Genomic DNA, 25935 nt, shown 5'->3' with positions numbered 1-25935 from the left:
TCACATTATTTATTTATTTGTTTTGCTTCTTTGCGTGTCTAGTAATTTTTTACTTTATGTTGGACATCGTGATTATTACATGGTGGGGTCTAGATCTTGTTCTTTAAGCAGTGATGAAGTTTGTTTTGGCAGGTTTTCAAGTTACTTGCAGTCAGCTTGATCCTTTCTTTTCTCTCCTTTTTTTCTTGCCACACCACATGGCATGCGGGATCTGAGTTCCTTGACCAGGGTTCAGTCCTTTGTCCCTTGTAGTGGAAGTGCAGATTCCTAACCACTGGACTGCCAGATAATTCCCAGATTGAGCCTTTCAATGCTTGTTTGCAAAGCTTTCTCAGGAGCTCTGGAATAGCTTTTACTCAACTGCTTGTGTAGTTGCCAAGACATGATTCTCCTGAGGACTCTACTGCTGCTCTAGGTATTTATTCTGACTGGTCAGAACTTAAATTTCTCTCTGCACTCTGTGAGCTTTGGGTGTTATCTAGTTTACAGCTTTTCTGTACTTGTCCTCTGCTCAGCCTCCTGGAGTTTTAGGGTACATATGTACAACTTAGTATTTAGTCAAAATCTTAAGGGCATATTTTGGGAGCTCTTTGTTTGTATAGCTTCCTTGTCTCTGGTTTTCTTTTCTGAAAATTTCAGTTTTTTAATTCCCTTAAACTCCAAACTTTGTCTCCCTGAGTTCAGTGAGACATGGGCTACCCTTCCTTATGTCTCATTCTGGAAAGTACTTACTGTTTTATTAGAGAGAGCTTTGCTAGAGATTATAGTCTTGTATTATTTGTTGTTCACAGTCTGAAATTAGTTATTTTGTATGTTTTGTCCAGTTTCTAATTCTTTATGGCAAAGGGCAAATTTGATGCTGTTGCTACCTATATGATGTTTTAGCTGAGTTTTAATTGTATTATTTTCTCATCTAGTACTATGGGCAATCTCAGTGTACACAGTTGAGCTGATCCAGTATCAGGGATTGACAGTGTGAATGTGATAAAAAACAAGATTAGTGTTGAGAGTGCTGGCAAGAGAATAGTTGAAGTAAAGCAGCAGTTCTCACAGTATAGTTTGAGGGTCCTTTCAGAGAGTCCATAGGCTCTGTCTACTTTTAACTAAATGTCTATGTGAGGCTGGTTTCTTTATATATATATATATATATATATATATAATTTTTTATTGATTTATTTTTGGCTGTGCTGGGTCTTTGGTGCTGCATGGACTTTTCTCTAGTTGCAGTGAGCAGCTGCAACTCATGGTGTGTGGGCTTCTTACTGTCTTGGTTTCTCTTGTTGCAGAGCATGGGCTCCAGGCACATGGGCTGCAGTGGTTGCAGCACATGCACTCAGCAGTTGCAATTCCAGGGCTCTAGAGTGCAAGCTCAGTAGTTGTGGCACATGGGCTTAGTTGCTCTGCAGCATGTGGGATCTTCCCGTACCAGGGATCGAACCCATGTCTCCTGCTTTGACAGGTGAATTCTTTACCACTGAGCCACTGGGGGAGCCCCTTATTTCTTCATATACATGAACCAAAATAACACAAACAGTAGATGGAATGCAGAAGCAAAGATGAACATTAGCCCTCCCCTTTTTTTAACATTAAGGTAGATATTAAAGAGATATTTAAAAATAGTAAAACAGAGCCAGTCCTCTCAATAAAAATTTTTTTGGTTTGGTGTTTATAAGCATGTAATGGGTTTTTTTTTTTTTTTTTAATGAGTCAATAAGTAAACAAACGTGAAATTTTCTGTTTCATTTTCTGATATGGTAAATACTGATAAATGTAACGCACAAAATAATTGCTGAAATAAAGCACCATAGAGTGCTGTCTAGGGAAGGAACTGAAGGCATCAGGTACAATAGACTGTGTAAAAAAGGGAGGGATTAAGGAATGAGAAGTGTCCATTCAGTTCCTATTCTCTATTGGGTAAGTGTCAGTCTTCTCTGCATTCTCGTGTGGAGGTACCTGCACTTAGAGTCTGTAATCATGGGTTAGTACTCTGTCCCAGCAACTTCTGAGATTCCTGCTTTATGATATTACGCACTCAGCCCTTGCATACAGACGTTTCACCTGGCAATGTCTTTTTCTAGCTTGACCTCCTTGTCCTAATGATTAACTAGATCTTTGCTAATGTTCTGGTATTTACTTAAATTTCCTATTCTTTAAAAAAAAAACTTAAAAAATTTTTATTTTCTTCACCTTTATTGACATACAGTTGACAAAATTGTATTTAAAGTGTACATAGTGGTGGCTTTATGTATGTGTACATGTGAATGAATTCCCACCATCTAATTAAGTAATACATCCATCACCTCACATTTTTAACTGTGTGTCAGAACATTTAAGTTCCACACTCTTAGCAAATTTCAATTATTTAATATAGTGGTTACCATGTTTTTCACTATATCTTCAGGCCTTATTCATCTTATAGCTAAAATTTTAACCTTTTTACCAACCTCTCCCTCTTTCCACCCAACTCTCCCATCCCCAGATGCTGGCAAGTGTTTTTCTACTATTTCTATGAATCTGACATTCTTTTAAAAATTATTTTATTTATTTTAATTGGAGGATAATTACTTTATTGTGAAGGTTTTTGCCATACATCGACATGAGTCAGCCACGGGTATACCTGTGTCCCCCGATCCCGAGCCCTGCGCGAACCTCCCTCCCCACCCTGTCCTTCCAGATTGTCCCAGAGCACTGGCTTTGGGTGCCCTGTTTCATGCATCGAACTTGGCACTGGTCATCTATTTTACATAACGTTCCAGTGTTATTCTCTCAAATCATCCCACCCTCGCCTTCTCCCACAGAGTCCAAAAGTCTGTTCTTTACATCTGTGTCTCTTTTGCTGCCCTGCATGTAGGATCATTGTTACTGTCTTTCTAAATTCCATATATATGTGGATTTGTGTTTCTCTTTCTGACTTATTTCACTCTGTGTGAGTTTGACTTTTTTTTTTATGTTTCACGTATAAAGAAGAACATACAGTATTTTTCCATGACCGCTTCAAATTTCATCTGTATTTTCACAAATGGCAAGATTTCCTTTTTTCTCATGTCTGCATAATATTCTGTCTGTGTGCATGCTAAGTCACCTCAGTCTTGTCCAACTCTTTGTGACCATGTGGACCATAGCCCACCAGGCTCCTCTGTCCTTGGGATTCCCCTGGCAAGAATACTGGAGTGGGATGCCGTGACCTCCTCCAGGGGATCTTCCTGACCCATGGATTGAACCTGTGTCTCTTAAGTCTCCTGCATTGGCAGGCATGCTCTTTACCACTAGTACAACTTGGGAAGCCCCTCTTATCTGTATGTACCTGTATGTGTCTGTGTGTGTATTTTATATATTTTTAACCCACTTATCTGTTGTAGGACATTTGGGTTGTTTCTATGTCTTGGCTGTTGTAAATAATGCTGCAGTGAATATGGGAGCACCATTATCTCTTTGAGATCTTGTCTTTATTCCTTTGGTTTTTATACCCAGAAATGGGGTTGCTGGATCATATGGTAGTTCTGTTTTTAAGTTACTGAGAAACTTTCACAGTGGTTGCACCAGTGTATTCTCAACAGCAGTGCACAAGGGGTCATTTTCTCCTCATCCTCACCTACCCTTATCCCTTGTCTTTTAATAACTGTGATTCCAACAGGTATGAGGTAGTGCTTTTTTGTAGTTCTGATTTGCATTTTCCTGATTCTTGTGATGTTGAACACCTTTTCATATACTCATTGACCATCTGTATGGTGTTTTTTTTTGTTTTTTTTTTTAATGCCTCTTCAGTTCCTCTGGCTATTTTAAAATCATTTTCACTAGTGAGGTGTATGAGTACTTTGTATACTTTGAACATTAACCCTGTTAAATAAATGATTTGTACATATTTTCTCCCATTCAGTTATTTACCTTATCATCTTTTACTGTATCCTTTGCTGTCCAGAAGCTTTTTAGTATGATGTAGTCACACCTGTTTATTTTTGCTTTTATTGCCTTTGCTTTTGGTGTCATTGAATTTCTTTCTTGACCATGTCCTATCTTTTATTCTTTTTCAGCTTCTGCTACTTCATAATCATTCATTCCTTTGCTTTTATTAAATCTGCAGAGTTTATCCAAGATGAAAGTGATATCTTGTGTCATCACTTCACTATTTAATTTCTCTGGGACATTCCCTGCTCAAGTATAGTCCTCATTTGCCACTGAGAAGATACAACATTTATTGATTATTAGTCCAAATTTACATTATTGATTTAAATAGATTTATTTTGGGTGGTGGAAGTATATATATTCAAAGAAAATAAGTGTTATTCATTTCAGGGAAAATTAAGAGACAAAATGAGAATGAAGTGCAACATCTGACTTATATTTTACCACTGTCTGTGAAATATCAGATACATTTATATTAATTAAAACTACAGAATACATGTCAAAATAATCATGTGTCCTTTTGGATCATCTATCAATGAAGATGAATACACAGTTTGTTTATAGAAAAAATGTATTATATGATTATTTTTAGTCATCTATAAATTGATAGATATATTTCAATATAATTTTTAAAGTATTCCTTTTTTTATTTCTTACAGTAATCCTAAATCAGAGAGTCAGAGAGTAAATAAAAAAGTCAACAATGATGCTTCACTTAGAATTCATAATCTGTCCATTTTGGTGAGACAGATAAAATTTTATTACCAGGTAAGTAGTTCTTTTTTTAATCTAATATTTTAATAACTGCTTTCATAATCACATTTTTGTGTTGTTTTGTATTAGTTACCTAATATATACTAAAGGCTTATTATATGCCAGGTATTGGTCTATTTGTTGCAGTTAGAGTAGTCATAACACAGTTTGTTTCTTATGGAGTGTTAAAGATACAAACATGTACTTCACACATGTACTTCACAATTATCAAATTTACAAATAATTATTGTTTTATGATTTTTTAAATTTCCTGATAATTTGTATAGTGAAACACTAGGTGCAAATCAGTTTAGCATTGTTTTATTATTTTGGAGAAATTATACCATTTATAATTGTTTCTACATGTCTTTCTATCTACTGGTTTAAAATTTTTCACCGTACGTTGGTTTTTTCTGGAAACTGCTCTTGAAATTGTACCTTTTATTCTTTTCATAGCAAGGGCCAAAAGTAATCAGTAGCTTACTCTTTTTATGCAATAGTATTTTGACCAAAGTTCAGTTCAGTTCAGTTTAGTCGCTCAGTAGTGTCCGACTCTTTGTGACTCCATGAACCGCAGCACGCCAGGCCTCCCTGTCCATCACCAACGCCTTGAGTCCACAAAACCCATGTCTATTGAGTCACTGATGCCATCCAACCATCTCATCCTCTGTCATTCCCTTCTCCTCCTGCCTTCAATCTTTCCCAGCATCAGGGTCTTTTGCAGTGAGTCAGCTCTTCGCATCTGGTAGCCAAATTATTGGAGTTTCAGCTTTAGCAACAGTCCTTCCAATGAACACCCAGGACTGATCTCCTTTAGGATTTACTGGTTGGATCTCCTTGCAGTCCAAGAGACTCTCAACAGTCTTCTCCAACACCACAGTTCAAAAGCATCAATTCTTAGGTGCTCTGCTTTCTTCACAGTCCAACTTTCACATCCATACATGACCACTGGAAAAACCGTAGCCTTGACTAGATGGACCATTGTTGACAAAGTAATGTCTCCGCTTTTTAATATGCTGTCTAGGTTGGTCATAACTTTCCTTCCAAGGAGTAAGCGTCTTTTAACTTCATGGCTGCAGTCACCATCTGCAGTGATTTTGGAGCCCCAAAAAATAAAGTCAGCCACTGTTTCCACTGTTTCCCCATCTATTTCCCATGAAGTGATGGGACCGGATGTTATCATCGTAGTTTTCCAAATGTTGAGCTTTAAGCCAACTCTTTTAACTCTCCTCTTTCACTTTCATCAAGAGGCTCTTTAGCTCCTCTTCACTTTCTGCCATAAGGGTGGTGTCATCTGCATATCTGAGGTCATTGATATTTCTCCCGGCAATCTTGATTCCAGCTTGTGCTTCCTCCAGCTCAGCATTTCTCATGATGTACTCTGCATATAAGTTAAATAAGAAGGGTAACAATATACAACCTTGACGTACTCCTTTTCCTATTTGGAACCAGTCTGTTGTTCCCTGTCCAGTTCTAACTGTTGCTTCCTGACCTGCATACAGATTTCTCAAGAGGCAAGTTAGGTGGTCTGGTATTCCCATCTCTTTCAGAATTTTCCACAGTTTATTGTGATCCACACAGTCAAAGGTTTTGGCATAGTCAATAAAGCAGAAATAGATGTTTTTCTGGAACTCTCTTGCTTTTTCCATGATCCAGCAGATGTTGGCAATTTGATCTCTGGTTCCTCTGCCTTTTCTAAAACCAGCTTGAACATCTGGAAGTGCACAGTTCACGTATTGCTGAAGCCTAGCTTGGACAATTTTGAGCTTTACTTTACTAGCATGTGAGATGAGTGCAATTGTGCGGTAGTTTGAGCATTCTTTGGCATTGCCTTTCTTTGGGACTGGAATGAAAACTGACCTTTTCCAGTCCTGTGGCCACTGCTGAGTTTTCCAAATTTGCTGGCATATTGAGTGCAGCACTTTCACAGCATCATCTTTCAGGAGTTGAAATAGCTCAACTGGAATTCCATCACCTCCACTAGCTTTGTTCGTAGTGATGCTTTTTAAGGCCCACTTGACTTCACATTCCAGTATGTCTGGCTCTCGGTGAGTGATCACACCATCGTGACTATCTTGGTCGTGAAGATCTTTTTTGTACAGGTCTTCTGTGTATTCTTGCTACCTCTTCTTAATATCTTCTGTTAGGTCCATACCATTTCTGTCCTTTATTGAGCCCATCTTTGCATGAAATGTTCCCTTGGTATCTCTAATTTTCTTGAAGAGATCTCTAGTCTTTCCCATTCTGTTGTTTTCCTCTATTTCTTTGCATTGATCACTGATGAAGGCTTTCTTATCTCTCATTGCTATTCTTTGGAACTCTGCATTCAAATGGGTATATCTTTCCTTTTCTCCTTTGCTTTTTGCTTCTCTTCTTTTCACAGCTATTTGTAAGGGCTCCTCAGACAGCCATTCTGCTTTTTTGAATTTCTTTTTCTTGGGGTTGGTCTTGATTCCTGTCTCCTGTACAACGTCACGAACCTTCATCAGTTCATCAGTCATTCTGTCTATTAGATCTAGTCCCTTAAACCTATTTCTCACTTCCACTGTATAATCATAAGGGATTTGATTTAGGTCATACCTGAATGGTCTAGTGGTTTTCCCCACTTTCTTCAATTTAAGTCTGAATTTGATGATAAGGAGTTCATGATCTGAGCCATAGTCAACTCCCGGTTTTGTTTTTGCTGACTGTATAGAGCTTCTCCATCTTTGGCTGCAAAGAATATAGTCCGTCAGTGTGGACCATTTGGTGATATCCATGTGTAGAGTCTTCTCTTGTGTTGTTGGAAGGGAGTCTTTGCTATGACCGTGCGTTCTCTTGGCAGAACTCTCTTAGGCTTTTCCCTACTTCATTCTGTAGTTCAGGACCAAATTTGCCTGTTACTCCAGGTGTTTCTTGACTTCCTACTTTTGCATTACAGTCCCCTATAATGAAAAGGTCATCTTTTTTGAGTGTTAGTTCCAGAAGGTCTTGTCGGTCTTCATAGAACCGTTCAACTTCAGCGTCCTCAGCGTTACTGGTTGAGGGATAGACTTGGATCACCGTGATATTGAATGGTTTGCCTTGGAAACGAACAGAGATCATTCTGTCGTTTTTGAGATTGCATCCAAGTACTGCATTTCTGACTCTTTTGTTGACTATAATGGCTAATCCATTTCTTCTAAGGGATTCTTGGCCACAGTAGTAGATACAATGGTCATCTGAGTTAAATACACCCATTCCAGTCCATCTTAGTTCACTGATTCCTAGAATGTGGACATTCACTCTTGCCATCTCCTGTTTGACCACTTCCAATTTGGCTTATTTCAGCCATTCCCTGCTATTGTTTTTAAGCTCTTCTTGTCTTGTATTTTAGTTCTTTTTAAACCCCATTAATTAAATATTGAGCATACTGTTAAATAAATCAAGTCAGTGTGCTTTTTGATCAAGTCACATAGTTTCCTTTTTTTCCACTACATGTTTTCTGTTGTATCTCAGGTCTGCCCTGATATTACTTTCTTCCTGAAGTACATCCTTTAGTTGTTTGTGTGGAAAAGGCTTGTTGATAGTAATGTTTATCAGTGTTTGTCTAAAAATGCATTTCTTTCATCCTTGTTCTTTTTTTTGTTTGTTTGTTTGTTTTTCTTTTAATTTTACTTTACAATTCTGTATTGGTTTTGCCATACATTGACATGAATCCACCACGGGTGTACATGCGTTCCCAAACATGAACCCCCCTCCCACCCCCCTCCCCACAACATCTCTCTGGGTCATACCCGTGTACCAGCCCCAGGCATGCCGTATCCTGCATCGGACATAGACTGGCAATTCGATTCTTACATGATATTATACATGTTTCAATGCCATTCTCCCAAATCATCTCACCCTCTCCCTCTCCCTCTGAGTCCAAAAGTCCGCTATATACATCTGTGTCTTTTTTGCTGTCCTGCATACAAGGTCATCATTGCCATCTTTCTAAATTCCATATATATGTGTTAGTATACTGTATTGGTGTTTTTCTTTCTGGCTTACTTCACTCTGTATAATCGGCTCCAGTTTCATCCATCTCATTAGAACTGATTCAAATGTATTCTTTTTAACGGCTAAGTAATACTCCATTGTGTATATGTACCACAGCTTTCTTATCCATTCATCTGCTGATGGACATCTAGGTTGTTTCCATGTCCTGGCCATGTCCTGGCTATTATAAACAGTGCTGTGATGAACATTGGGGTACATGTGTCTCTTTCAATTCTGGTTTCCTCAGTGTGTATGCCCAGCAGTGGGATTGCTGGGTCATAAGGCAGTTCTGTTTGCAATTTTTTAAGGAATCTCCACACTGTTCTCCATAGTGGCTGTACTAGTTTGCATTCCCACCAACAGTGTAGGAGGGTTCCCTTCTCTCCATACCCTCTCCAGCATTTATTGCTTGCAGATTTTTGGATCACAGACATTCTGACTGGTGTGAAGTGGTACCTCATTGTGGTTTTGATTTGCATTTCTCTAATAATGAGTGATGTTGAGCATCTTTTCATGTGTTTGTTAGCCATCCATATGTCTTCTTTGGAGAAATGTCTATTTAGTTCTTTGGCCCATTTTTTGATTGGGTCGTTTATTTTTCTGGAATTGAGCTGCAGGAGTTGCTTGTATATTTTTGAGATTAGTTGTTTGTCAGTTGCTTCATTTGCTATTATTTTCTCCCATTCGGAAGGCTGTCTTTTCACTTTGCTTATATTTTCCTTTGTTGTGCAGAAGCTTTTAATTTTAATTAGGTCCCATTTGTTTATTTTTGCTTTTATTTCCAGAATTCTGGGAGGTGGATCATAGAGGATCCTGCTGTGGTTTATGTCGGAGAGTGTTTTGCCTATGTTCTCCTCTAGGAGTTTTATAGTTTCTGGTCTTACATTTAGATCTTTAATCCATTTTGAGTTTATCTTTGTGTGCGGTGTTAGAAAGTGATCTAGTTTCATTCTTTTACAAGGGGTTGACCAGTTTTCCCAGCACCACTTGTTAAAGAGATTGTCTTTACTCCATTGTATATTCTTGCCTCCTTTGTCAAAGATAAGGTGTCCATATGTGTGTGGATTTATCTCTGGGCTTTCTATTTTGTTCCATTGATCTATATTTCTGTCTTTGTGCCAATACCATACTGTCTTGATGACTGTGGCTTTGTAGTAGAGCCTGAAGTCAGGCAGGTTGATTCCTCCAGTTCCATTCTTCTTTCTCAAGATTGCTTTGGCTATTCGAGGTTTTCTGTATTTCCATACAAATCTTGAAATTATTTGTTCTAGTTCTGTGAAAAATATCACTGGTAGCTTGATAGGGATTGCATTGAATTTGTAAATTGCTTTGGGTAGTATACTCATTTCACTATATTGATTCTTCCGATCCATGAACATGGTATATTTCTCCATCTATTAGTCATCCTTGTTCTTAAAAGATAGTTTTGTTGGGTATGTAGTTATAGGTTAATAATTACTTTTCTCTCAGTGTTGTGCAGGGTTTTATTTCTCTCTCTAAAAGAACAAAAAGGATTCTAGAACTACATACTCAACAAAATCATAAAAAATGAGAAAAAAATAAGAACAAGGAAACTAAAAATTACAATTAATTTGACATTTATTTAAGTCCATTTAGCTGTTATATACTTGGCTATAGCATATTTTATCTTGAGATAACTTGTTTTTAACTTGAAAATTCACTTATTAAATACTCCCAAACTCAGTATCATCTGTTGGAGTAAGTGATTGTAGCAGTTTTTGACACTTATTTTTAATATTCTTAACAATATTCACATAATATTTTAACTGTGTTCTTTATTGTGTTCAGCATATGCTAAATATGTAAAAATTTTTGGTGTTAGTTTTTTTAAGAACTAGTGAATATAATACTGAGAAAATTAGTATATATCTGTAACAAATTATAGATAAAAGATCAATTCTAACTAGCCTCTGATATCATGCTGTTCTCTGACTATAAGAAAACAGTTATAGTGAAAATCACAGTTTTTTAAAAGTGATACAAATCAGGTTTTCATGGTTATTTGCTTCTTTGTCATAGTATTAAAGTAAAGAATGATTCAGAAAGAAATAACAAAAAATTATTCCTCAGCAGCTAGTATGTCTGAATGTGTAGGAAAGCCCAATAGTTAAGTACTTATTAATATTTAATATTGCAAAGATTCAGTATTACCACATTACAGTGATCAGTCTGTAGTCTCGTTCTTCCCAGACCCTTTGTAGTGTGTCATTGTTGGTGGTTGTAATGATAGACGTGGTGTGTTCTTTCATTTGCTCAAAGAACAGAAGATGCATCTTGGGTATATAAATAAAATGAGTAATTCAGAAGCATTCAGTTCTTTCTGAATCATTCTCTACCATCAAAATTTGTATATGTTCTTGTCACAAAAAGTTTGACAGAAATCAAAGGGAGTGAAACATCTGTTTTTGATAGGAGATAAATAATGATTCACTGAGGAAGAATCATTCACTTTTATGAAATGATCATAAGATAGGATTTTTAGTGAACTAACTAGCTTTCTTAATTTTACTATCAGTTGATTTTTTTAGTTCTCTTAGAAGTAGTAAAAAACAAAACAACAATAAGTACACATACTTGAGTTTTTATTGAAGAAGCTTGTTTAATTATCTAATACCTAAAATTCAGTTCAACTTGGACATTTTTGTTTTATGGACATCTAATATTATAATTATAGTTATTTAAGTCATTAACTTATAGTTACAAAAGATTTACGACTTTAGTTACCTTTTTTTCACATTTTGTAAACTTTTTAATTGCAGTATACCAGTGTAGGTATCAGAGAAGGCAGTGGCCACCCACTCTAGTACCCTTGCCTGGAAAATCCCATGGACAGAGGAGTCTGGTGGGCTGCAGTCCATGGGGTTGCTAAGAGTCGGACACGACTGAGTGACTTCACTTTCACTTTCCACTTTCATGCCTTGGAGAAGGAAATGGCAACCCACTCCAGTGTTCTTGCCTGGAGAATTCCAGGGACGGGGGAGCCTGGTGGGCTGCCATCTATGGGGTCACACAGAGTCGGACACAACTGGAATGACTTAGTAGCAGCAGCATTGTAGGTATAGCATGCCCAAGAGATGTGCAAATAGTAAGTTATAGCTTGTTGAGTAATAACCCTGTCAGCTTTACTCATATGGCAACCTTTGTTTATCTTTTTACAGGAGACTTTGCAGCAGTTGATCATGATGTCATTGCCAAATGTCTTAATCATTGGCAAAAATCCCTTTTCTGGTAAGTATTAAAATTAGCATAATTTGATAATAAATATAATACCATCTTTGTGTAATGTCATAATGCTAAGATCTTGCTTATTTCCATTAACACACTACGTTTTTCGTTAGTCTGTAGGGAGAATTGGAGGTGATAATCCATTCTGTATAGAGAAAATGAACAGAATATTTGTAAGTTGTAGTAGAATCAGACAAGCATTACTGAGTCCAGTGTTTTTCTGACCCTACCAAATTGATACTTTTCTGTGATGATTTTTAGTGCCTTAAAGATAAGTATGGAAGATAAGTACAGTAGTTAAAAGCTTAGAAAAATATAAGCTTTGAAAAGAAGTGATTTTGAAGTGACTTCTAGGATTCTGTTCACTCTGTTCGGGTGTTTGCTTTGGGCTTCCCAGGTGGCGCTGGTGGTAAAGAACATGTCTGTCAATGCTGGAGATGTAAGAGATGAGTGTTTGATCACTGGGTGGGAAAGATGCCCTGGAGAAGGAAAGGTAGCCCACTCTAATATTCTTGCCTGGAGAATCCCATGGACAGAGGAGCCTGGCAGGCTATAGTCCATGGGGCGATAAAGAGCTGGACATGACTGAGCATGCACACACATTTTCTAGTTTATATTAAACTACTTTTGAGTGGAAAAAAGATTAGAAATAGTTTCTTAGATCATTTAAATTATTTTCTTCGAAGTTCCTGCCCTTTACCAGATTTTAATTGTGACATGTTCAGGGTTTTAATTTTTGAACAATTGGGAAAATTAACAGCTACCTAACAGTTTCAACAAAGGACTTAATTCTTATAGGCTACATGTAACCCAAATCAAGTATATCTTTTCCAGTTCCCACCTTCAGTCAAAACAAAGATAAAACCAAAATAAAAACTAAATCCAAGCAGCTGGTTTTGTTGAGGAAACTACCAATTACATGGAGGTGAATTAGGAGGTTAGGTTCTCTTTTGAGACATTCTGGAATGTTTAAATATACAAATAAAAAATGAAAAAGTGTTGTATGTATTATGGAATTGTTTTCAATTCCACATATATTTAGGATTTACTTAAACCAAGTTAGAAGGACCAGGAATATAAAGAAAATGGTTTATGTTCTGGAGGATCTTATGTTTTGGTGGGTGATAAACAGATTACTGGATCATGTAATAGTTAATGCAAAATAGATGTAAAAATGTTAAGACTTATAAAATATGGAGCTATTGATTATTCTTAAAGTTGGCAAATTAGTGAGGGTTGGAGACCACAAGACTACACAGAGATGTAAGAGCTGTGCATATTATTGTGATTAGATTAGTAAGTAGTTCATTAGGGGAAAGAGGGGTAGTGAAAAATGACAGGCAGAGGGAGTAACAGAAGTTACGGCAGTGGCATGTGTAGGTATGTATATTTGGGAAGGGTGTTAGTGTAGCTAAGAAGGTTTCATGGAGAGTAGGAGGAATTATTTGAAAAGAAAATTTGGCCTTATTTGTAGACAGATTGGCTTGATGGTGAAATTCTGGAGTAACCCAGTGTTTTAAGAAAATTTGGATTGAATGCTGTTGGACAGTGAATATACTTTCCAGCTCTGTTACAGATCATTACTTTTATCCTGCTTGTTATATACCTTTATTTTACCAGCCTCACTGTAACTGACATTTAAGGTTTTGATTCTTATGACTCTACATAGTGGAAAAGCCATTTAAATTTTATAGGTAGATGAATCATATAAGATATATGTTTTAGAAAAAAAACACCAATAGGCCTAAAAGAAGCCAGACTTATTTGAGACCATTTTGGCTGACTCTGGCATGTCTCTATAGCAGCAGTTCTTAATTTGGTATCCTGTTGTAATGTAATGATTTATGGAGAAGTAGTGGATTTATAGTTAGCATCTGTTATCACATGGAGCTTTGAAAGCTATTTTATCTGTACTGCAGCCTTTCAAAATTGAGATACTTGCACATTTCTTCTGCTGTTACCACTGTACTTAGAAACTTAATTCCTTGGTCAAGTTGTGAATATCATCTCTGGAGTTAATTCTACCACTATCACAAAGTTGAACTAAAGTAAATGTTGTACCTAGTAATTATTTTTATTTCAGAACAAGGCACAGAAGAAGTTAAAAAGTTGCTTTTGCTTTTACTGGGTTGTGCAGTTCAGGTAAGTTAAAATACTTCATATTTTATTTTAATAAGTTTTTGTAACTTTTTGAGGCTCTAGTTTCTGAAAGACTTAAAGGATGGGCCTTTGCTGTTCAGAGTCCATGTTAGAAATTTTAACATAGCTGTATGACCTAAGGAGATTCTGAAGAAAAAGACTTTTTTGTTATTTTATTTCAAATTTTATTTATTTTATAAGATAATCATATCTGATAGCATAAATCATGTTTATGTTAATTTAATTCTTTTAATTTAATTAAAATTAATTATCTTTTTTAAAATACAGAGGCTTTTAAAGACCCCAGGCTTTACAAATTCCCTAAAGGTACTCTGAAAACCTCTCCCAAAACATCCTTATGACTTATGCGTGTATGTGTTATTGAAGGAAAAAGGAGTGATGATAAAAAGGCAGAAATTATGAAGTCTCAATCATCTGCTGGCTTAGAAGTTAGTTACTGTAATAGAATTAGAAATCTCTTCAGTGCCCATAACACTTTAAGAACTGTATATAAAGCTAAAAGAACCTAATTTTAAGTGGAAAAAGTTTGCTAATGCTTATTTAGTCTTCATGCCTATCTTTATAATTGGAAGTAAAACTATTTGTAGTTCTGTTTTTAATACCAGACTTTTTATGCTCTAGAGCTGGACTGTCAGTAGAATAGCCACTAGTCACAAGTTGCTGTTAAAGCTTAAATTCAGTTTAGTTCAGTCGCTCAGTCATGTCCGACTCTTTGCGACCCCATGAATTGCAGCACACCAGGCCTCACTGTCCATTACCAACTCCCTGAGTTCACTCAGACTCAGGTCAGTGATGCCATCCAGCCATCTCATCCTCTGTCATCCCCTTCTCCTCCTGCCCCCAATCCCTCCCAGCATCAGAGTCTTTTCCAATGAGTCAGCTCTTCTCATGAGGTGGCCAAAGTATTGGAGTTTCAGCTTTAGCATCATTCCTTCCAAAGAAATCCCCGGGTTGATCTCCTTCAGAATGGACTGGTTGGATCTCCTTGCAGTCCAAGGGACTCTCAAGAGTCTTCTCCAACACCACAGTTCAAAAGCATCAATTCTTCGGTGCTCAGCCTTCTTCACAGTCCAACTTTCACATCCATACATGACTACTAGAAAAACCATAGCCTTGACTAGACGGACCTTAGTCGGCAAAGTAATGTCTCTGCTTTTGAATATACTATCTAGGTTGGTTATAACTTTTCTTCCAAGGAGTAAGCGTCTTTTAATTTCATGGCTGCAGTCACCATCTGCAGTGATTTTGGAGCCCAAAAAAATAAAGTCTGACACTGTTTCCACTGTTTGCCCATCTACTTCCCATGAAGTGATAGGACCAGATGCCATGATCTTCGTTTTCTGAATGTTGAGCTTTAAGTCAACTTTTTCACTCTCCTCTTTTACTTTCATCAAGAGGCTTTTTAGTTCCTCTTCATTTTCTGCCATAAGGGTGGTGTCATCTGCATATCTGAGGTTATTGATAATTACAGTTAAATAAAATTGCAGTCTCAGTTGCTCATTTGCACTAGTTACATTTCAATACTCAGCCATAGGTAGCTCTTGAGTACTGTGTAAGACAACACTGATATTCTGATTTTTCAGTTTCAAAATTAGTGTCTTCTCATTCTCTTTTCCAAATTGGTACTCTCTCTTTTCTAGCCTTCAAGAACCTATCAACTTCATCCTATATTCTTTAAGAAAGTCTAGCCTGTTTATTCTTTAATAAAGTCTAGCTTTAAAACTTCTAAAGTTTGAATAGAGGTGAGATTTAGTACAAATTGTAGGTATTTTGAGGGTAAAGGAAGAATTCTCATTGATTTATGTTGAGATTGTGTTAAAGGGTGAGCTTTTAAAAATAGTATAAATATAAAAAGTGGCTCTAGGACTTAGAAAAGGGAACTGTAGTATATGTTTAATTTAAATCTAAATCAGCCAGAGGTATGGCAGTTGAATTATGACTTTTCATTGAGTCATAGTTATTATAACCCTGCCATTTAATGTATGCTCATTGGCTCAAACTATTTATTGGGCAACACTTTTGGAAGCATAAAATTTAAAAATTGGGGTTACCATACCTAAAAAGTTATTTTATAGATGCTACAAAGGTACTATCTGAGAGTCGTTCTTAATTGTTCTCACTATGCCTGTCAGATATTAGTCAGTAGACCAAAAATCTTGTTTTTAAACCTGGTAATTTTTATCACATGTTCCCCAAAACGCTGACTTCCTCGTTACAACTGAAAACTTTACATTTCTTGTAATTTAATTTTAAATATTTTTGTATTATCCTAATAATTTTGTTTTTATAGGATGAGGAACTTTCTGCACTGATAGAAATGTGCTTAAGTTAAATTGTGTGGCAATAGAAATAGAATATTATAATGTAATATGTAGAGTATAAATCAGAACCTTACTAAGTTTCTTATTGAGTGAAGACCCAATTTTTCTTTTTTGAGTTTAGGGCCTTCACTAGGAGTTCAGTAATTGGCCCAAAAGATGCAACTAAGCTAGACAAGGCTGTGCTGTCTATTTTGTATGCACTTCTCATTTGGTAGCTGTAAAAATACAGTTACACAAACAGTTGGATTGCAGTATAAGAGATGTAGGGGGAAGATAGAGTAAAACAATAAGATGCATGTTAAGCTCTTATTCAGTACTGATTGGAAAGGAAAAGATAAGGTTTGCATTATATCACTTTTAGTTTATATCAAGTTTTTTTTAATGTACACAATGAAGAATTGCTGCCTTTATTCTACTTGCTACATGTGTACTTGTATATACATTCTTAAATTTTGCCCCTGGTAACTTTTTGTTAGAAACAAATCAAATATTTATTGTATTATCTTATATGTATTGAACTGGGCCACAAAAAGAGATTTCTTTTATTGAGATTGATAGGATAAAGATGTGAGAATGAATTGTAAGTTTGAAGTAGAAATTGCTTAGAATTTTTTTCCAAGAAGAAAGGCTGTGTTGTTTGATGACAGCCAAAGACTGACTGAGCATTTTGGCTATATTCCGAATTCTGCCACTGACTCACTGTGTTTTTTGGCAAGTAACTTATCCTCCCTGAAACAAGTTCTTGATTCTTTACTTCTCTGTTTGTAAAGTTAGCATAATAATATTTTACTGACCTCACATGAGTTGTGTAATGATTACCTGCTTTAGAACTTTTCAGCATACAAGTAATATGGATTTTCAGTACCTTACTTTTTAAATAAATATTTCTAAATTTTAATCTTTTTATTAGGTAAGTATATTAAAGAGATCATTTAAATGCAAAACAAAACCCTCATTGTGCTGTTTAAACCCTCATTGTAGCCAAGCTTTTTAGCCTAATGAGTTTTTACTTATTTACAACATATTAGCAACTATTCCCTATAAAGTATGAGTGATTGTTCTCTTCATTTCCCTTAGTGTCAGAAAAAAGAAGAATTTATTGAAAGAATTCAAGGTTTAGATTTTGATACGAAAGCAGCAGTTGCCGCACATATTCAAGAGGTAATAAGCTGTATAAAATGTTTCTGTTTTTTTTATGAAGTTCATCATACATTATATTTGTATATCTCCCCAAATACTTAAAGTCATAACTTAAGCAAGAATAAATACAAGTCAACTTAAGCACTCTGCTTTTAGGTCATCCTCTTTTCTTTAGACATAGCTTCTTAAGTGAATCATCTATAATGGCACAGTGCTGACTACAGATGTACTGTTGACTTTATCCATAGGGATATAGGCAGAAAGTGCTATCTGAGGAATGTATATTTCTTTGTTAGACAGCATAGCATGCATGATATAGTGAATGGAAACAGCATAAAGTGGGTCACTGCCTGTAATTCAAATTAAAGTGAGCTAAGGTAATGTCTGATATCACTCCAGTGATTTTGTTTTAATGAACGGGCACAGCAGAATTTCTGTTGAAGATATTGCTTGAATTAGAAATACATTAGTGATTTGTAACATCCATGTAAAACCTAAATATAGGACCTAATGTGCAATGTCAAATAATTGAAGTTAATATAAGATTTCTTTTTTTAAGCTGCTATTTCTGCATCTGTCTAGTCTTGGGCTTTTAATGTTGTGTACTTATTAGTTTTTAGAACTACAGTGTGTTAAATTTTACATGTTGATTAGAGAGAACTAAGGAAACTAAGAGAACTAAGGAAGGGAGAAGAGTTATATTTAAATAATCTCTATTTAAATCACATTGTGTTCCATATGTTTTCTTTTCTGTTAGTTAATGTTCATAAAACTCTGCTTTCTTGTCAGTAATATTGTCAACAGTAAGCATATTAGTATGCAACAAGATACAGTTTTGTTGGTACTTTCCCTTTACATATATGTTTCCATTAGCTTTGTGATTTGTATTTTATTTTGAATAAATGTTGAGTGCCACACGTTACTGAATTTGCCACCATTCTTGAAAGTGTTATTTTTCTGTTTATTGTGAAAGTTAAAGCAAAATATCAGAATCACAGTGAGAAATGGAAAACAAGAAATAAGTATTTCACTTATATAACTTCTCCATTCTTTTAAAAATCTTTATTAGAAGTCTTTTTCTCCTAAGGTGCTGTGATAGTGTCATCTCAGAATCTGTAAAAACTTTGCTTTTTAAGAATAAAAGTGCAATAACATATATAGTATAGGATTAGAAAAAACTTTTGCTTTTGATTTCAGTTACAATTAATTTAGTCTTATCTAAGGAAATGATCAATTGATTCTATTAAAGCAGTTGTTAGAAATAATAGTATCACCTTTCCTTAGGAATGCCTTGAATTAAATCTTAGTTTTTAGTTAGAAGATAAAAATAAATTAATTTAAAGATTATATTTAGTGAAAATAATTTTTAGTAGAAGCTTTTTCAGCATTCTTTAATTTCAAATGTTTTTAGACATATTTACTTTTCCTATTTTTATTATATGGGATATATAATATTTAACTTAATGTACAAAAATCTATTTTTAAGTATTAGCTATTTAAAAGTTGTTTATTTTGGTTGCTTTCTAAAGGTAACCCATAATCAGGAAAATGTGTTTGATCTACAATGGATGGAAGTGACTGATATGTCTCAGGAGGAAATAGAACCACTCTTGAAAAATATGGTATTGCATCTAAAAAGGCTTATAGATGAGAGAGATGAACATTCAGAGGTTTGTAAATTTCTTTTAGTATATTATGAAAGTTTCCAAAAAACTTCAGAGATTTTTGAGAACTGATAGTCTGTTTCTTAGGGACAGGTAATAAGGTACTATGTCTTTTGTGTAACACAGGAACCAGAAAGGAGGCATAAGAGCCCCAAAGTGCTAGTAAACATATTGCAATTGGATTTTCTTTTCCCCTTCCTTTTAAATTACTCTGACTTTGTTCTGTGTTTTTTAAAAAACTCATCCCTATAGTTCTGGCAACAAGTACGAAACCAGAGTTCTGGCAAAAGTATAAAACTAAAAATATCGTTGATGTAAGTGGAAAAACCATTGCTTTTTCAAAGTTTAAGAATTTGATTAAGGTTAATTTTGTAGTTTCATTGCCACATTTTGAGACTGTAAAAAATGTGTTAATAAAAGGAGAATAACAGGTGTTCTGAATAAAATGTGCCACAAAAGGTCTCAAATTTTTGTAGCAGTTTAATGAGGTGTGATTTTTAAAAAAGGATTATTATAAGCTCTTTTAAGAAAGCACTTTGCTTTTAAAGGGAGTAAAATTGCACCAGACTTTTTGGTTGGATTCTTTGAGAGCAGTTTATAATTTTTAGAGAAGTCTAGACGTTAGTGCATGTGGTGGTGAGTAATATTTTCTTAATAGCAGACCAAAATACTCTGTCGTTCTGGAGACTGTAAAACTTTGATCAGTCGTTCAATTTACATGAGAGAGACAGATTTGAGTTTATTTATGGAGAATTTGATTAGTCTTGGGACTAATGAAAGACTATATAGGAGAAATTTCTAGAGATGTTTTTGGAATAAAAAGCTTTCTCGTTGCTCTATAAAATATATTCATTTCTGATGGGAATTTTTAGCTTTTCTTATGGCTTTAAAAGAGAAGAATATATAGGAAATAAAGAAATGTTTTTTTAAAGCAACAGCTGAATTTTTAAAAAATTTAAGACAGTGAGACCAAAGGAAGAAAAGAATGAGTTCCGAAACATCCCCAAAACATCTCAGGGTAGGTATATATGAAACCTACCCTGAGATCCTCAGATCACTTTATTTTCAGTCAGTCTTGAACCATATGCTGTATCTTCTTTTTTATATTAGTAATCTTTTTACTGTTTTAGTAAAAACAGTTTCAGTATGTATCCTGGCGGGCAGTAGTACTCACACTGGGAGTTCAAGTGGGTATCCTAGCACTCAAATCCTCCATTTGTTGGCATGGCCAGAATTGGGCAGCCACAGGCTATCCACAGGGGATGCTCCCCCTTGTCAGAACAGAGAGCCCTTTTCTCTGTTTTTATTGATCTTTTGTCATCATTGTTTCCCTTTGATCTAGAAAGTATAATTTGGTCATGTTGTTTTTAATTATACTTCTTTTTTTTTTCTTAATGCTGTGAAACAAGGATCTCTTCAGTCATCTCCTTTTGAAAGTGAAAGTGGCTCAGTCATGTCAGACTCTTTGTAACCCTGTGGACTGTAGCCTGCCAGGCTCCTCTGTCCATGGAATTCTCCAGACCAGAATACTGGAGTGGGTAGCTGTACCCTTCTCCAAGGGATCTTCCCAACCCAGGGTTTGAACCTGGGTCTCCTGCACTGCAGGCGGATGCTTTACCATCTGAGCCACCAGGGAAGCCCAGGAGTACTGGAGTGGGTAGCATGTTCTCCAGCAGGATCTCCCCAGGCCAGGATCTTCTTTTACTAAACTCCAGCAGGATCTTCTCCTTTTACTAAAAACTAAATATTTATTGTCACTGTTTAGGCCAAGCTTTGTATTATAGATTTATTGTGTACTTAATCTTAGTACATCTGCACAATAATCTCATTTTAAGGATGAAGATTCTAAAGTTCAGAGAGGTTAGGTGACTTGCCCATTCTAACTCCAACACTTGTGATCTCAACCTTTAAAATAATACCTTTGCCTGAATCTCTGCTCTGATACTTTTCCTTAATGATGATTTCTGTAATTATCATCACCTGAAATTTTTAGCCTTGTTGTATTATATGTTCATTCTTCACCGTATATTGATAAATACCTGCTTTTTGTAAGAACTTTTACTAGAGTACGAGACAGCACCATACTTCCAAAGAAGAACCAAAGATGGTTACAGTCTAATAGGGAAATAATTTTAACAAGTGAGTTAACTGTAATTAAAGTTGGTAAGTGACAAGTACCAAAAAAAGAGACATGTATCTAAATGTTGTACTGTGTGTGTGACTTAGTCGCTCAGTCGTGTCCGACTCTTTGCGACCCCGTGGACTGTGTCCCGCCAGGCTTCTCTGTCCATTGAATTCTCCAGGCAAGAATTCTAGAGTGGGTTGCCATTTCCTTCTCCAAAATGTTGTACTATAGGAATTTAAAGAAGAAAGATATTACTTGCAACTGATAATGGAATACCTAAGATTGGAAGGATCAGAGAAAGCTTTTCAGAAATTAAAAGTATGCCTTAATAACATTTCCTATCAGACTTTTTGAAAATGTTTGGAGTCCTTGAGCTCGAGAAACTACCACTATTAGAGAAAAGGCAAAATGGAAAGTACCTCTGGGTACTCTCTTAATTCTTAATATTAGATTTCTTTCTTTTTTTATTACTTTATTTTAGTTGGAGGCTAATTACTTTACAATATTGTAGTGGTTTTTGCCATACATTGATATGAATCAGCCATGAGTTTACATGTGTTCCCCATCCTGAACCCCTCTCCCACCTCCCTCCCCATGGTTTCTTTCTTTTTAAAAAATATTTTGCATCCATAGATCTTTTGTGCTCTGTTTGTTTACAACTTGTTGATATACTTTGTTTGAAATTGTTGATATACTTTAGTTTTACCACCTGCTAATTTCAAATATAATATGTATCCTCAGTACTTTTCTTGAGTTTTCTGTTTTGTGAATAATTCAGTTAAATATTTTTTAGCAGCTTTTGTATTCACTACTGTGCCGGATAACATCAGGAATACAAAGAAAGTATAAGGAAGGTTGTATCTGATTTATTTTTAAAAAAGCACATTGTAAATGAAAAATAAGGTGGCATGTAATTAAGTTCTAGTTTGTGTATGAAACAGATATTTAGTAATTACTATATGCAGATACTGATGGTTCACAGGTAAAGAATTTGCCTGCAAATGCTGGAGACACAGGAGACACAAGTTCAGTCGCTGGGTCAGAAAGATCCCCTGGAGGAGGAAATGGCAACCCACTCCAGTATTCTTGCCTGAAAAATCCCATGAACAGAGGAGCCTAGTGAGCTACAGTCCAAAGAGTCACAAAGAATCAGACATGACTGAGCACAGACACACACACATGTATGCAGGTACTTTTGTTAAAGACAAGAGATGTTATAAGGCAATATTAAAGTGACAGTAAGAGACAATATTAATTGAGACAGTAAGAAAATAGGCAAATAAAAGCTGACTCTGTGAAGTTTGAGCTTGGGCTGCTGTGGAAATTAGTAACACTATTCACAGAGACAGTGAAGTTGGGCTGGACATACTAAGTAGATAGACAAGGTGAAGTAGTGTCAGTGAGCAAACCATCCTTCCAAACATAACGTTGAAAGAGAAGTAGAAGGATAATAAAGGGGAAAATGTGATTATTTTCCCTCCCTAGATAGTAGAAACTTGTATATCTTTGAAGAACAAGGAGAAAAAAACAATAGGAAGAGAGAAACTGAAAATGTTACAGAAGGAATATGTGTTGGGAATAGGAGATGCATAAAAATGGAGGAATTTATTGCAGGTGGTTCTGTTTCTTTGACAAATTGAAGGAGAGTTCATTTGTTGGAACTCATGATAGCAGTTTGTAGTTGGGGGCTTATGTAGAGAAAAGGGAATATATTTACATCTGCCTTTATGGGAAAATTTTGCCAGGAAACCATCAAGATTTTCAGTGGAAAAATTGATGGACATTGGAAAGAGCTTAATTGAAAGTGGATGACAGCTTCTGTAGTAGGGCTGTATTTTATTTGTTTAGTTTTTTTAGAGTTCTTTATCACCTTGGAACAGGAAAAGAAAAATTGACAGTAGGTAAGGGAAGTGACATAGCATTTTAAGTCAGACTTGAATTTGTGTTATATTCGTGTGTGACTTTAAGTTATTTGATCTATATGTGCCTCAGTTTCCTTATATCTAAAATAGATGTAAAGCCTCTATTGCCAATTACAGTATTGGCTGGGATCTTGTTGGAAAATTCTCTAGCTAGGAGTTCTGTATATATTTGTTTCCTTTTGTTTTTTCCCTGAAGAGTGAACGAACCATAGTCAAAGAATGACATAGTAGTGTTAAATTAGAAAGTAAGGGTGACATTTAACAGCCTAACTGCAGTTTCAGGCCAAATCGGAACTCTACAGTAGCTGAGAATAATCTGTTTGACTGGGCAGAGAGGGAGAGTTGAGTGATTGGAGGTTCAGGCATAGGAATGGTGATATAGGAGTAATGTTCTAGTAAAGAAGGCTAAGGAACTGTATTTTTGATTTTTTAAACTTGAAATTAGCCTGTTGTGCTACTGGTTACTGTGTTGGATGGAACAGTTACAGACATAATAATTTTGAGTTAATTCCTTTACTGTGTCAACAAATCTTTGATGCTTTTCCAACAGTTGCTATTTGTTCTACATATTTTACCACAATTTATTAATTTTTCTTAAAACACTGGAAAGGGAAAAAAGTATTGTCTTGTTCATGTGTTATCTACTAAATAACTCAACCATGTACTGTTGAATGAAACTTTTTAAAAAATGACAGCTAAATATGTCAAAGTTAAGGGACTTACCTGGTGCTGCTGTCTTGAAGTCACCATGCAAGGGGTGTGGGTTTGATCCCTGGTTGGGGAACTAAGATCCCACATGCTGTGTGGCATAATCAAAAAACAAAAAGTTCACCATTAATGATAAAGATAATAAGTAAGACATTTTTGACCAATGGATTCTTTCTGATATTGTAGTATAATACTTAGAACTAGTGACTAGTGTTTTGTATTTGGTTCTCTGATATGTAAAATACTAAAAGTGCTTCTGTGATTTCTGTTTCCTTAGACTATTGTAGAACTCTCTGAAGAGCGGGATGGTCTTCATTTTCTACCCCACGCCTCTTCATCTGCACAGTCACCTTGTGGTTCTCCAGGCATGAAGCGAACAGAAAGTCGACAACATCTGTCAGTGGAGCTGGCAGATGCTAAGGCCAAGATAAGAAGGCTTAGGCAGGAATTGTAAGTTGCTACTTTTCAAGGCTTGTTGAATTGGTGACCTAAATGCAGTGTTTTTAGGCTTATGAAATTGCACGGTTCCCAGTTGGTAGGCTGTGTCACAGTTTTCAGTAGTATTTGTCAAAATGAAGACACTATCAAAGTTTTCTTAATGCTAAATCTTATCAACTTAAAGGATGCCCTTTATCCTGTATCTATGTACTTCCTATTCTTCTAGTGTTAGGATGTCCTTTCTTTTATAAAATAATGTTTTTCCTTGGCAAATTAAGGTCTGCTTAATTTTTTTATTTTTTCATTCCATGAAATCCAAAATACTGACAATCACTGATACAGATTGTTAAGTTTAGCTTTTTTAAAATTACTGTTATAAAATGAATTTTTGGTGTACAGTATTACAGAAAAATAATTTTGTGTATCTTCTGCATGGAGTAATTGAAATGCCTGAGTCACATACTTAAAAATGGTAAATATTCAGATTGGTTAGTGCTGATAAAATTAATATTTATTTAACTTTCAAAAATCATTACAGGAAAATCAGTATAAATGTCACATTGGTGAATAACTTGTAAAGACTCAACCAGTCTCTGCTGGAGATTTTTTATATTGCACTTTAAAAAACAAAGGAGTTGTGTGTTATGGGCTTTTTCTTTCCTTTTTTTTCCCTTTTTTGTGGGGGATTTGTTTTCTTGGAATTTAGGCTTTGGGTTATAGATTTTAAATTTAAAACCACCATGTAACAATTAAGTTTATTGATTGTTTAAAGCAGTTAGTTTTAAGAAAGTGGTTGAATGTGCAAGGTAGAAAAAATATACAGTCCATAGGAAAATTTGAAAACAAGAAAATACAGCTTTCATTGTGAATGTCTGCGGTATTATGTATCTGTTGAAGTGAATACGCCCAAGATATTCTATAAACAGCTGCACCATGAAAATTAGGGAAGAGATTGCTGTTATTAGTTTGACTGGCAGTTAATGGATAGCCTAAACAGTGAACACTAGTTCGTTCCATATAATTTAGCACAATCTTCTTCAGTCTTTAGATAAAGCATGCAATTAGAACTGCAGTGATGGCTGTGAATTCATTTAACATTTTGCACTATATTAAAATTTGATTTGAAAATAAAATTTACTTGAGCATAGTGTTATTAAAATTCCAGACAACTTAAAGAGATTAGTAAAATTTGGTCTCATGTTGACTGGAAAATATAAATGAATATTTTTAATGAATAAATAAATATGCCAGATATAGCAGGTTTTCTCAGTAACTAGCATTACATCAAATACCATCTATATCTTTTGTTGTCCTTTGAAAATGTGTTCCTTCATGGGTTTCTTCTGTTAACATCTGTTTTAAGTGTTTTTGTTGGGATAGATCTTTACTAAAGTGATAGAAGTGTGGAATCATGGTAGATAAAAATAGTTTAGGTTGCCTTATACCTAATGGAGATAAATAATTGTAATAAGAACATGCAGATTGATAGCATACTTATGGGTGGTACATCATAATATAATTGCTTTCGATTTATTGACATACAGAGTAAAAGTGTA

The 25935-nt window shown here is 35.4% G+C and overlaps 1 protein-coding gene across 4 annotated transcripts in view; it reads left to right on the top strand.

The window, feature by feature from the left end:
• CCDC88A (coiled-coil domain containing 88A) overlaps window positions 1–25935 on the top strand; it is a 115919-nt gene that overhangs the window by 26419 nt on the left and 63565 nt on the right. For all 4 annotated transcript variants that reach the window (XM_040224859.1, XM_040224858.1, XM_040224857.1 and 1 more), the window contains exons 3-8: window positions 4563–4671; window positions 11835–11904; window positions 13985–14043; window positions 17460–17543; window positions 19052–19192; window positions 24219–24391. In XM_040224859.1, coding sequence (XP_040080793.1) covers window positions 4563–4671; window positions 11835–11904; window positions 13985–14043; window positions 17460–17543; window positions 19052–19192; window positions 24219–24391 — 636 coding nt within the window. The remainder of the gene's footprint in view (window positions 1–4562; window positions 4672–11834; window positions 11905–13984; window positions 14044–17459; window positions 17544–19051; window positions 19193–24218; window positions 24392–25935) is intronic.

This window comes from Oryx dammah, unplaced genomic scaffold (genome assembly GCF_014754425.2).
Source record: "Oryx dammah isolate SB20612 unplaced genomic scaffold, SCBI_Odam_1.1 HiC_scaffold_25, whole genome shotgun sequence".
Classification (NCBI taxonomy): Eukaryota; Metazoa; Chordata; class Mammalia; order Artiodactyla; family Bovidae; genus Oryx; species Oryx dammah.
This window is presented reverse-complemented; position numbering and strand designations above follow the sequence as displayed.